Source organism: Nannospalax galili, unplaced genomic scaffold (genome assembly GCF_000622305.1).
Source record: "Nannospalax galili isolate Female #2095 unplaced genomic scaffold, S.galili_v1.0 scaffold271, whole genome shotgun sequence".
NCBI classification, from domain to species: Eukaryota; Metazoa; Chordata; class Mammalia; order Rodentia; family Spalacidae; genus Nannospalax; species Nannospalax galili.
Window position 1 is genome coordinate 4,296,626 of NW_008331789.1, and position 13,034 is coordinate 4,309,659.

The 13,034-nt window shown below is 44.5% G+C and overlaps 1 protein-coding gene across 1 annotated transcript; it reads left to right on the top strand.

Annotated features, from left to right (window-relative positions):
* Window positions 1-6,275: 6,275 nt before the first annotated feature.
* On the top strand, window positions 6,276-9,523 carry Fgfbp1 (fibroblast growth factor binding protein 1). The gene is made up of 2 exons (XM_008826884.3): window positions 6,276-6,409; window positions 8,418-9,523. Exon 2 carries the CDS (start codon window positions 8,438-8,440, stop codon window positions 9,182-9,184), a length of 747 nt encoding a protein of 248 aa, XP_008825106.1. The 5' UTR covers window positions 6,276-6,409; window positions 8,418-8,437; the 3' UTR covers window positions 9,185-9,523.
* Window positions 9,524-13,034: the final 3,511 nt, after the last annotated feature.

Consider the following 13,034-nt stretch of genomic DNA (forward strand, 5'->3'; position numbering starts at 1 on the left):
AGGCCAGCTGGTGCTACAGGAATACTGTGTGTAAAAAAAAAATTCCTTAGGATAAAGATAGGAGCAATTCTGTGACAAGAACCTGTTATGTCAAAAACATACATTATAAAATAGATTAAAGTTTCTTGAAATGGCATACTGGGCTTTGGAACAGCCTCACTACTGGGAGAAAAAAAAAGCTCTGACTATTATTAGATAGATTTATTCAACATTGCTGATATTCTGCCATTTTTATATTATTTTTATTTTATGTGTGTAAGTGTATGGCCTGCATGTATGTGTTGTCCACTATCTGCAGAGGTCAGAAGAGGGTATTGGATCACCTGGATCTGGAGTTAGGATAGTTAGCCACCACATAGGTGCTGGGAATTGAACCCAGTCCTCTGTGAGAGCAGCCAGTGCTCTTGAGGTAAGCTGTACTCAGTGTTCACGCTGTCCTAAGATGTGTAGGTCACAAAGCAGATAACACCATCTGTCCAGCAACTTTTTCAGTCAAATCACAAAACTCATTCCACCGTTTGCAGTGCCACCAGCCTGAGAGGGCTAAGTGCATGGTGCATCCCTGTCCGGCCTGTTGAGTCACCGTTGGTAACCCTGTGTTCCCCACAGAACAGCATCAACTAACTATAAGTGGACCACAAAGTCAAAAGCTTGTTCTCAGCATTTTCATGGTGTGGCCAGCATCTGCCACCCACAGAAAACTACCCCCATGAGCCTGTGCCACATACCCCCACATTCCAGTGGGGGCCACCAGATGGCAGCAGAGGACTAATATGTTCTATTTGTCAGACCTAAGGGCCTTGGTTCACCATTAGACAGACACATCAAGTACTGACAGACACCACAATTTTGTAGGGTATTGCAGTCTGCAGGGCAAGCAAGAGAGGCCCAATTTTGAACCCATGGTGTTAATGGAAGAATTGCTACAGTCAGTTCAATAATGGTCTGGGATGGAGATACTGCCCTGTAGAGCTGTGCACACTTGTCACCCACACTGTTCCACTGAATCTTTTAGATACACACTCTTCCCATTGGTATCCTTAAAGAATGCTAACATGTCTCCTTTAGGCTGCAGGGGAAGCTTTCTGCAGTTGGTAGGAATCTAAGAGCTGGTTCTTTGAAAAGCTAAACAAGATAGACTGACCCTTAGCCCAGTTAACCGAAAGAAAGAAAGAGCAAATTCAAATCAACAAAATCAGATATGAAAGGGGAAACATTACAACAAATGCCCAAAAGATCCAGAACATTAGAATGGAATACTTTAAAAACCTATACTCCGCTAAATTTGAAAACCTAAAAGAAATGAATGGATATCTAAAATCATGGGAACCACCAAAGTTAAACCAAGAAGAGGTTAACGGTTTAAACAGACCCATAACACAAAGGGAATCAAAACAGTGATACGAAGCCTCCAGACTAGGTTACTTTCAATTGTCAATGACACCATGTAGAATCACCTGCGAAGGGACTCTCAGTGAGGAATTGTCTGAATTGGGTTGGCTTGTGGGCACACTTAGGAGTGATTTTATTAATCGGGTTATAATTGAGGTGAGAAGACCCACCATGAATGTGAGAGGTTCCATTTAATGGGCTGGGCCCTGAGCTATATAAAACAGGAAACTTTCACCTGAGCACAGACAGGTACACAATCTTTTCTCTCTGTTCCTGATTATGGGTGTGATGTGACCACCTCCTTCAAGCTTAAGTTCCATGACTTCCCCACTATGCTGGACTGTAACCCGGATTTGAGAAACCCTTTCTCCCCCAAATTGTTTTTTGTCACAGTAGAAATGGGAATTGTTGGATCCTCAGGAGGCAGAGGCTAAGGGGCAACATTCAACCATCAAAGGCTGGATGGGTGGCGTCATTGCAAGGCCAAAGCAGCAGTCAGGACAGTGTTTTATCCCTTCCATTATAATGTTCCAGTCTAAACTGGCCAAAAGGTGACTGCGGACTCTTGCCCAGCACAGGTCATACTACAGGGAGTGCAAGAGGTCACTTGTGTACACCTTGTAGATGAGTGACTATCCTGTCAGATGTGAGGTCCAGGAGGTTTCTAGGGCTAATTGGCAAGCAAAGCCCTTCCTGGAGAGAGGGAGGATAGGGAGCGTCCTCAGGATGCGGTTTGAGGGCAGTCTTGACCTGGCCTGGTCATACCACAGAACACCACCAGAGGGCACCATAGAGGACTTTGAAGCTGGCTATCTAGCCCTGAGCAGAACTATTTGAACAGATCTTCCCTTACACTGGCTGACAAATAATCCCAGGTAAAGGCTGTCTCCCTGCTGTGGGTTGATGCTGCCGGATATTGCTACCCTCTGGAGACATTCCATAATTCTTCATTCAATTCCTATTGGTTGGGAGCATGGTACAGGGCACTCTCCCCATAGAAAATCATGACTCTTCCGAACTTCACCAACTGCTTCAAGGGCACCTCTCTTTGGGGTTACCTGCCTTACTGCTGTCATGATTCATCCCTTGGCTGGGTGGCATCACATTCTTGGGTACCAGTGGTCCACAGCTTCATGACAAAAGGGGAAGAGCGTTTCATTTCTGCTCCCTCAGAGACAACTGAAGACGTTTACTAGTTTCAAATAAACTCCGTAAACAGCTTCTGTTTTTTACTACGACTTAATCTAAGTCTTTATAAATTTTTCATTTTGCCATCACCTCACAAGGACATAGGAGCCCAAATTCTTGCAAGATCACTTAACTATATATTACCCATCTGCCAAGCAGCTTTTCATGTGATCTGGGACCCACTTGAACCTCCCTCAGTGAGTGCAGCTATGCACTGTTATTGTGACTGTCCATCTTATCCCTCCTGCTTTGGGTATGTTCATTAGTTCTCAATCCAGAAGCCCAGATCCTCCAAAGACATCATTTAACAGAAATAAAAGTAACAAGAATGAAAACGCATCCTACAGAATAGGTGAAAATCTTTGCCAAATATTCATCTCACAGGAGATTAATATCGAGAGTATTATTAATATAAAGAACTCAAAAATCTGAATACCCCAAAATAAATAATCAAATCAATAAATGAACAGACAAACTGAATAGACCCTTTACAGATGCTCAGGCCACCATCAGCTCCACTTAGAGGTCCTCCTGGGAAGGGCACTCATGTCCTTCATTCCCAGATGACATTGAGTGTGCTATCCCAGGAGCTCACCATTGAATAGGTTGTAGCCACAAACCACATGAACCAAGGGTTTTCCAATATGACGTGAAAACCTGTGAATGACAGAGTACCACCAGTAGTAACCACCTGAGAGCCAGCCATGGGCTAAACCAGCCAATCTTGAGGACAGAAGCCAAATTAAACTCATGTTGGCATTCCCTTGAGTATCCAATAATGTGTTTTGCATGAAACGGCTGCAGTAATACCTGAATCAGTTGCCTCCACTTTCCCCCACTGTGGAGTTGTCTCTGCATAGTTGCAGGCTCTTGAGAAATTCTTCTCTGCCTCTGGCTAGGTGAGATGTCCTTACTTACAGAGCCCCAGGCTTCCCTCAACCTAGTAATTAACCCCTGTACTGTCTGTCATCAAGTGTAAACCTATTCTCTTATTGTCCATCATCTCCTTGAGGGCAAAGACTGCAGTAATCATGGGCCTATTCCTGCCAGTCAATGGCGGCACTCCTATGGGTCCCTGGATGAAGGAAGGAGTGAAAGCTGCAAACAGTGATTGCATAGTGGAATGAATGAGGTCTCATTAGAGTCCAGCCCTGCTCTTCCCAGAGCCAAGCAGATTCTTGTTCCAAAGAACACTGTATCAGAGACGACTTTGGCCTGTATGGGTCCTCATTCTTCCACTGGTGCCCCTATGGGTCTTTTCAGAGTTGTTTCTGGGGTTCTTAGCAGAAACAGACATCTTCACTGGTTATGAGAAGGAGCACGGCCAAATGCCAACAGGAGCACGGCCGAATGCCAACATGCATGGTGACAGCCTCACCAGAAACAGGGCCACTTGTCTTCTCCCTTTCCTTTCTCTCTGAGGGACAACTGGAGCTTTTTGTAATACACGTGGGCTAGAAGCTGAAAATTCAAATGAGACCCTCTAGAACTGTCTTCCATATACATGTATGCATGCGTGTGTTCTATATCATGAGAGTATGTATGTGCACATGTGTATATAGGTAGTTATGGTGAAAATCAAAGTGAAAAATCCTAAGATGATCAAAAAGCTTGATTGGAGAGAAAAATTTATTATAAAAGAGCTATTAAAAAAACTCTTACAAGCTTTTCTGGAAAGGAATATAATGCTTTGAAATAACTCTGTTACTTGAAGAAGGAAAAAAAATTGAGTTTGTTTCATTCAATATTGTCGGTATTCTAGCATTTAACGCTACAAAAAAAAAAACCAAAAAAAACTCAAGAATCTCTTTTGAAGTAACCTAAAATAAAAACTGAGAGTTAGCTTTTAGAAGACTTCAGAATCAGAAACAATAATTGAACATATCTAACAAAAAGTTAATACAAAGTGTTTTGATAAGAACATTCATACCAAGGTAAGGGCATTTTAAAAAATTTTATTTATTATTTTTATTTTATGTGTATGTGTGTATTGCCTACATGTAGGTAAGTGCGCCCGTGTTGTGCAATGCCCGTGGAGGACAGAAGAGGCTGTTGGATCCCCTGTAACTGGATCCGACAGTTGTTAGCTGCCATGTGGGTGCTGGGATTCAAACCCGGGTCTTCTGGAAGAACAACATCAACATTCTCTGTCTCCTAATGCTCTGAAGTCAAACTTTAGCAGCAGTCTTTTGATTTGCTCAGTAGGAATTCTGAAGGCCCAGGATTTGGATTTGGAATGAATACCCTCTTCGTAGTTCTAACAAGGGTACTTTTCCATGGACTAATTGGATTTTACTGTTTGTTTCCCCATTTTCTCTGACAGTGAATATGTTTTTAACACACATTATCTGACACAACAGATGGATGTTGCTTTAATGCAGTAATTGGGCATTTTCTACTTCCGTTCACAAGATCATATCTGAAGAAAGAATTGACTTTTGACAAACTTGGCCTGGTAATAATCGCCCTTAGCTAAGGCTCACCTAAGAACCCAAACACACCCACTCATATAATCTCTGACAGCCACACCAATAGGACCAGAACTCTAGGTCAAGGAACTATGTGTAGAAACAGGCATGGGAGTAACACCAGCTTTAAACTTGAAATCCTCTCCCAGTGACCACACTGGCAGGCATTCAATCACTGGCCTTAACTACCAACTGTGTTCATTGCTCAGTTCTCCCAAAATAAAAGTTGCATTCATGATTTAAATTAATTGGGAGAGAGAAAATAACATACCAAGCTAATGAAATCACCAAATTAAAATGAGGAGCATTCTCAAAACATCTAATATATAATACCAATATGAGTGCCAGTTTTCAAAGAACACAGCTTACGATCCCATTAGGAACCCAAACACTTCTCCTCCACTTGAACAGCTTAGATCTAGGGAGAATTCCAGTGAGTTGCTCTTGTTATCTACACAATGTGAATGAGCAACAGGGGGCAGAGCGGGGAGCTCAAGGAGGTTCGGTAGTTTGGAGAATGTCAGGCAGTTTGATGAATGCTGTGGCAAGGATTCAGTTCCTAGGTGTACCTGGCCCAAGACTCCGTCTGCAGCAGGGTGTCCCTACAGGAGTGAGCTCCCGCAGATGACTGGAAGGTGAATATTTCAAATGAAATTCCATTATTAAGAATAATCTCTTCACTAGCCCTAGGGGCTCACAGATTCATCTGCCCACACAGTAAATTGAGATAGCTTCCTGAGAACAGGCAACTCAGAAACAAGTTCCAGCAACTTCAGTCAGTCACTCTCCAAATATTCACTGAGATGGCCATGCGGGAAGAGATCAGATCATGGATATTGGGAGTCCATCATTTGAGATCTACTCTTCCTGGCTCTGTGAACTTTCGACTGCTAATTTCTCCATCTGTGAAATGGGAAGAACAATTGCACACCAACTGATTGAGGAGAGATGGGGGATGTGGGAGCACTCTTGATAAAATGGGCTCAGAACTCAAGTACATGTAGTTGCTCTGTTCCTCTGTTCACGGATATCACTGCTGAGATCCCAGTGTCATCGGGGAGGGTCTCTGCAGGCTGAGCTATGCTTCCACCCTGGCCACTGCGTGGAGAAGGAAGAGCTTGCAAGAAGCAAGGCACAGGTAACCCCCTGCTCCCTGGATTCCACCCAACACTTTCCCTGCAGAACTGGCTTCCTCTGAGGGGCGTGGCTGGGAGGAGTGTGAATAAAGCTTCATGGCTCTACAAGTATGTGTGTTGTAAAGACCCAGCCAGCTGAGCTCCTGTATAAATAGCCCAGCCTGCCTGCCCTGCAGCTGGGAGTCTGGAAGTCTGCAGCCTCTCCTCTGGACCTGCACACCGGAGGTAAGAGCCTAGCTCTCTTAAGAACTTTTTTAATTAATTGATTGATTAATAGATTGATTGATTAGTTTGTGTGTGTGTGTGTGTGTGTGTGTGTGTGTGTGAGAGAGAGAGAGAGAGAGAGAGAGAGAGAGAGAGAGAGAGAGAAAGAGAGAGAGAGTTGCCCATGCTAAGATCAGAGGACAACTTTGTGAGGTCAGTTCTCCCCTTCCACTTTTACATGAGTTCTTGGGATCAAACTCAGATTGTCAGGCTTGCATGGCAAATGTCTTTATCTACTGGATCATCTCATCAGCCCCTCTTAAGAACTTCTTTACCCAACCTATGTCTCTACCCCTAGACGCTCTCAGGTCTGGATTGCATGGTGGAGACAGGAAGCTGTAGATCCAGCATTGTGAGAAATCAGTCTTACCAGCCTCCGGCCCCACCCTTTGCTTGCTGAGTTACCTAGTCTCCTGTCCCACTTATTTCTTAACTCATCCCTTCTGACTACCTTTTCCTTCCCTAGTTCTACACGGGTGAGCAGAGGCCATTCCCTGGGCCTTCCCCACTTTTCAGACAAAATTTCTGTATGATTTTTTTTGTTTGTTTGCACGTGTCTTTAATCTCTACGTATCTGATGATTACTAGTCACAGTCGGTTACACTCGGATCCTTAGTACCTGAGTATGGATATAAAGTCATCAGGTAGATTTCATTGGTAATGATTATCACCTCTACTATTTAACATGAAGTAACTTTTTGAACATAGATTATTTGAGTTGTCTTGTTGTCATGATAGATCCACAGCAAACCTTGCACGGCTCACTGCTTTATTATCCCTTCCTAATATTTTCTGAAGTGACCAAGAAGGACTGACAGGAGAGCCCGTGGTCTGGCCGCCCATACCGTCACATGTTGTCTGTCCCTACCCACTATGGGATCTTGGGCAACTTACCCACCTGAGCTTTACCTACCCCAGGTGTTACCTGGGGTGTTACATTAAGAACTCTGTAGCAAGACTTTTTGGATTAAGCAAAGTGAGAGTCAGTCGGATGCTGGGCACTGCTTAACACATTGCAGATGTCAGGCATGGGCTCTCTTTCATCTTTACTTGTGATTTTCTTGTCTAGCCGATACAAGTCATGCAGTTTAATGCTGTTCTGAAAGTCATTTTATTTTTGTTTTCAAAAAGCACTGAGTAAATGTTTTCTGTAAGCCCAGCACTATGCCACCACGTAGCTCTAGAAGTCAATCTGGCACGATCTTTAGAACTCCAATCTCATTAATAATCTGAAAGTCATCCCTCTCCATCCTGTTTCACTTTGCCCCATCAAGTTCCCCACTTCCTTGTCTTCCTGGTCCTCTTCCTCCTGAAATGTTCCCTCTGCCCCATCGCCACACCCAGTCCAGTGTGTCAAACCCAGTGCATTTTCAACTCTGAGTCAACATCTCTTTTCGTGAGACTTCCATGACTCTTACCACATCCTTTCACAGTTTTTGATCATCTCTGTCCACGTAGGCTTGTGAGGTAGAAATCCAGCCCCCTCTGGAGCTAGAAAAAGAGTCAGTGATGATTTCCTACAGCACCATGATTTCGGCGAGGGCGGGCGGGGATGCTTTTTCGGAGATTAAGCTGAAGACAGAGAAGGGACAAAGTCCTTAGTCAATGCTACCTAAATCCCTGAAATTTTATCTTCTAAGCTCTGTAAGGCCTGAGGCTTTCTCTTTCACTGTGGTGGTGTTCAGCAGTTAGGCTAGCACACAGCATATTGTAGGTGCTCAATTAGTGATTGCTGCATGAGTAAGTGAAAGACTGCATAAATGAGAAAATACAGGCGTCACTGAGTAGAATTGAGGGGGGATGGGGCTCATGCTGGGTGAAGAAATGGATGAAGAATTGTGACTATGTGATCTGCAAGACTTATTTGAAGTAGAAACAGGAGCAGACCTGTGTCGGGTAGAGGGAGGCCAGCCTGCAGTTCTGTGCCACTGGATACTGCCCATCTCACTCCCCCACCTTTCTCAAACAGGTGCCCAGGCAGCTGAAGCCATGAGGATCCACAGCCTCATCCTGCTCTCCTTCCTCCTCCTGGCTGCTCAGGTACTCTCAGAAAAAATCAGAAATGGAACCAAGAACTCACAGCGTAGCACACCTGACGGGGATCCATCTGTCCCTCAGGGCAAGGCTCAGAATAAGCAGAGAGGCAGGACATCCAAGTCCATGACTAACGGCAAGTTTGTCACCAAAGACCAAGCCACCTGCAGATGGGCTGTGACAGAGCAGGAGCTGGGCATCAGTCTGAAGGTCGAGTGCATGCAGGCAGATCGTGAGTTTTCTTGTGTTTACACTGGTGATCCAGCTGGCTGCCTTCAGCACAGCAAAGACAACCTCTACTGGAAACAAATTGCCCGGACACTGCGCAAACAGAAGAACATATGTGCAAACTCCAAGAGTGTCCTGAAGACCAGAGTGTGCAAAAAGAAGTTCCCAGAGTCTAATCTCAAGCTGGCAAACCTCCGTGGGCCTGGGAACAAGGAGCCCAGGAAGGAAGAAGCAGAAATCTCTCCCAGGGAGCACAGCAAGGTCCAGGAACCTTCTTCCCTGGAGCCAAACAAGGTCAAAGAAGGCATCTCCCCCAGTCCAGCCACGACCAAGACCGTGCCCATCAAAAACTCGGAGTGTGTAGAGGACCCGGATGTGGTCCACCAGAGGAAGACAGCCCTGGAGTTCTGTGGGGAGTCCTGGAGCTCCTTATGCACGTTCTTCCTCAACATGTTACAGGCCACATCATGCTAATGAGCTCAAAGAGAACAGCCCCCTAAGACCCATGGTGTCACATGCCCCACGTAAGCTGTAAAGCTCTCTGCATTCCCCACAAGCCCTGAACTTTTAAGCTATTGGACTATAGTTAAGTATTTAAACAGATTTTATAATTTTTTTGTTTTTGCATTTTGAAATTTGCATTATTTTCACATACTTGGATGTCCTTTTCAGAGACTCTTTACCTCAGCATATGCTTCCATGGACCACAAAGCTAGGTGCATATAAACAGTGGGTAAGCCGGTGTGATCATTTCCAGGCAAAGCATTTTTCTGCTGTGTTAATCAGGATAATAAAGCTCTGGGCATTCTCAGAAATATCTCTAGCCGTTGTCTCCTTTCTATATTTCTGGTTCTGAAAGAGCTCACAGCTCATTATAAACAGGCCTCAAAGTGTGAGTAGCTAAAATATCTAAGGTTGATGCCTAGTTCCACCCATCCAAAGTCATTCCCTGACATGTCCCATTCCCTGTGTATCCATTGCCCTGAGGAGATTGATGCTTATTGAAATGTGATCGTTAGGATCTTTGTTTGTAGGTGATGGTATGGTATAGTAACTTGTCAGGGTCTCATGGCTGGTTAGAGAGGAGGCAGGCTTTGAATCAGGGAAATGTATTTAATTTATTATTTGTGTGTATGTATACGTATGATGTGTGAGTGTGGGCACAAACATGTCATAGTGTACATGTGGGGTCAGAGAACAACTTTGTGGAGTTGGTTCTTTCCTTCCATCTTTATGTGAGTTCCAGGGATGGCACTCAGATCCTCAAGCTAGCATGGTAAGTGCTTTTACCCACTGAGCCATCCCACCAGCTCCACAGACTTGAGGACTCGAGTCAGAACTACCCATGCCCACAGCCGTATGCAGAACTCCTGCCCTTGGAGAATTCATGTTCAGGCTTGGGGATAAAGCTGGGCTAAGCACAGCACCTTGTAGTAAAGCTATGTCAAACAGAGGAGAATGCTGCATAGAAAACCAGAGCGAGGCAGTGGAGGCTGCTGGGAGCCCTGGGTTGAGCTCACAGGGAGGCAGTAGTGGAGTGGGGCTCTGGAGAGAGCATCTTTAAGAATGAAATAGTGGGCTGGGCGTGGTGGTGCACGCCTTTAATTCCAGCACTCGGGAGGCAGAGGCAGGCAGATCTATGTGAGTTTGAGGCCAGCCTGGTCTCCATAGTGAATCCAGGACAGCTGGGGCTATGGGGAGACCCTGTCTCAAAAAGACCAAAAAAAAAAAGAAAAAGAGAAAAAAGAAGAATGAAACAGTGTGAAGTGAAGACACATTCAACATAATTCAACATACGACAGCTTGGGTGATAGCAAAGAGATGTGTAAGTCCTAGAAGCTGGGAGGGGTCAGGCTGGTGGGATGAGACGCAGACATGAGTGCTCGTAGAAGCTTACATATTTGCAGCAAAGAGATGAAAGTGTTTGGAGTCAAGAGTTAAGGCAACAGGGCAAACTGCTCCTGATGCCTTGTTACATTCCACCAAAAAGCAAAGTGAAGAGCCAGAGCTGGTAAAATCCCTGTTGACTAGTGTTTCTGATGATGACAGGACCTATGCTGAGGGATGCAGGAGGCCTCACAGTGACACTGGGAGGGTATCATCATCATCATCAAACCAACAAGACTCTCCTACTTGCTATGGGCCTGGCTCTCTGTCAAGCCCAACCATTCACTATTTCATTCATTCAAAATACAGTTTGTGGAGCTTAGACTCCATCCAGGCTGTATTCCAGGTGTTGGAGGCACAGCAGTGCACCAGAGATGGATGCTCACCCTTACAGCTCTTACTGATGGGGACAATGAGAACAAATATAATTCTATGGGTTCGAGGGAAAAAGCCAAGGAAGGATGGGCTGGGGCTTAGAAGTGAAAAATGGTAAGGATTTTTACATGGGTTGGTCAGGAGAAAGTGGGAGCCTGGATCTAAAGAGAGGAAATCATCCAGGTGGTGTTCAGAGTTGAGAATGTTCCAGAGTGAACAGTCACAGCAAATGCTCTAATATCACAGATCATTTCTTTGTTCTCTGCTGTTAAGTTTGTAGAACTTGCCAGGCCCTCCTCCAGAGGCAGGAAGTAACAACAGACACAATGTGAAATGTGTCCTTATCTTCATGATGCATTCGCATGACTGGGACCATGCGTGGCACACCAGTGGAATGTCACAGACTGAGGTATCATCACAGGATGGGGCCCTGGGCCTGACCTGAAACCCTAAACTCAACTTCAGAAAGGAAATCAATCCTCCAGACACTCCCTGCTATAGTCTGCATCTTGACTGTCCCTCAGAGGCACATCTGATTAAGGCTTGATCCCTAGCATGGGGCCCTGTGGGGAGATTGTAGGATCTTTGAGACGAGGGATTTAGTGGGAGTGATTTAGATCATTAGGGGTGTATCCTTGAAGGGGACATTGGAAATCCAGTCTCCTCTTCTTTCTCTTTGTCTCCTGGCTATCATCTGATCTCATCATGATGTACTATGTCACCACACACCCAAAATGACAGGGCCAAGGGACCATAGACTGAAATCTCACAGACCACAAGCCAAAAGAAACCTATTCCCTTACTACTGTAGGACATTTCCCTAGCATGCACAAGACCCTGGGTTCAATCCCGAGTACCACAATTATATAGATGGATGATAGATGATAGATAGATGATAGATGATTGATAGATAGATAGATAGATGGTAGAAGATGATAGATGATGGAGATAGATTAGATGATAGATGATAGATAGGTGATAGAAGATAGATGACAGATAGATGACATAAGATAGATAGAAGATCTGATAGAGATATATCAGATGATAGATAGATAGATGATGATAGATAGATAGATAGAGGGAAAAATCACACATTACTCCCCACCCACTACCCTTTATATATAGGGTTCAGCACTAGTGCCCATTTAAAGTCTGTAGCCTAAGAATGAATTGTAGAGGGAGGTGAAAGTTTTCCAGTGAAAGCTCTTTAATAAATCATACATTACTCCCTACCCACTCCCCTTTATATATAGGGTTCAGCACTAGTGCCCATTTAAAGTCTGTAGCTTAAGAATGAATTGTAGAGGGAGGTGAAAGTTTTCCAGTGAAAGCTCTTTAATGTTGGGAATTGTTTTTTTTCTTTTCTTTTTGTTTGTATTCCATTCTTGGTTTTGTTTGTTGTTTGTTGTTACTGTTGTTTGAAATGTGATCTCAATATGTAGCCCAGGTTGTCCTTAAACTGCCAGGCTTCAAATGCACAATCTTCTTGCCTCAGCCTCCCCTGTGCTAGGCATGCATCAGCTTGCTCAGCTTGGTTTTGTATTTTTGTAGAACAGTGAGTGGCCAGGTGCCACCGTTAATGATCACCTAAGAGATGGCACGGGCACCTCGTTTTCTCGTTTAATCCCTAGCAAGGCTATCTGGCAGGACACCTCAACCTCATGCTGTAGATAGAGGACTGAGACTCAGAAAAGCAGAGGAAATTATCAGAGCTGTGAAACCATAAGAGGCAGAACCCGTAAGGAGAGGCCCTGGTCTGGGGGCTCACAGGCTCCTAACTGCCTTTCTTCACTGGAGGAGAAAAGATGGTGTTTATGGGATTCAGACAAGGACATGAACCTGGATGTGAACAGAATCAGTCAGACCCTGCCACATGTGACCCTCCTTCCAAATTTTACAAAGAGAAAGTTCCAGAAGCTAACGCTTGCATTTGTGTTCAACTTTTCCATCCTAATCATGTCTTGGGGGGAGATTTTAAGATTTTAAAGGAAAAAATAAGCAAAAGATAATCCAGGTTTTATACTAGATTCTAATTGCCACTATAAATTTTCTCTGTGAGAAC

Bases quoted from the DNA above. Each gene is read 5' to 3' on its own strand.
- Fgfbp1 (XM_008826884.3), top strand. From the start codon at position 8,438: ATGAGGATCCACAGCCTCATCCTGCTCTCCTTCCTCCTCCTGGCTGCT.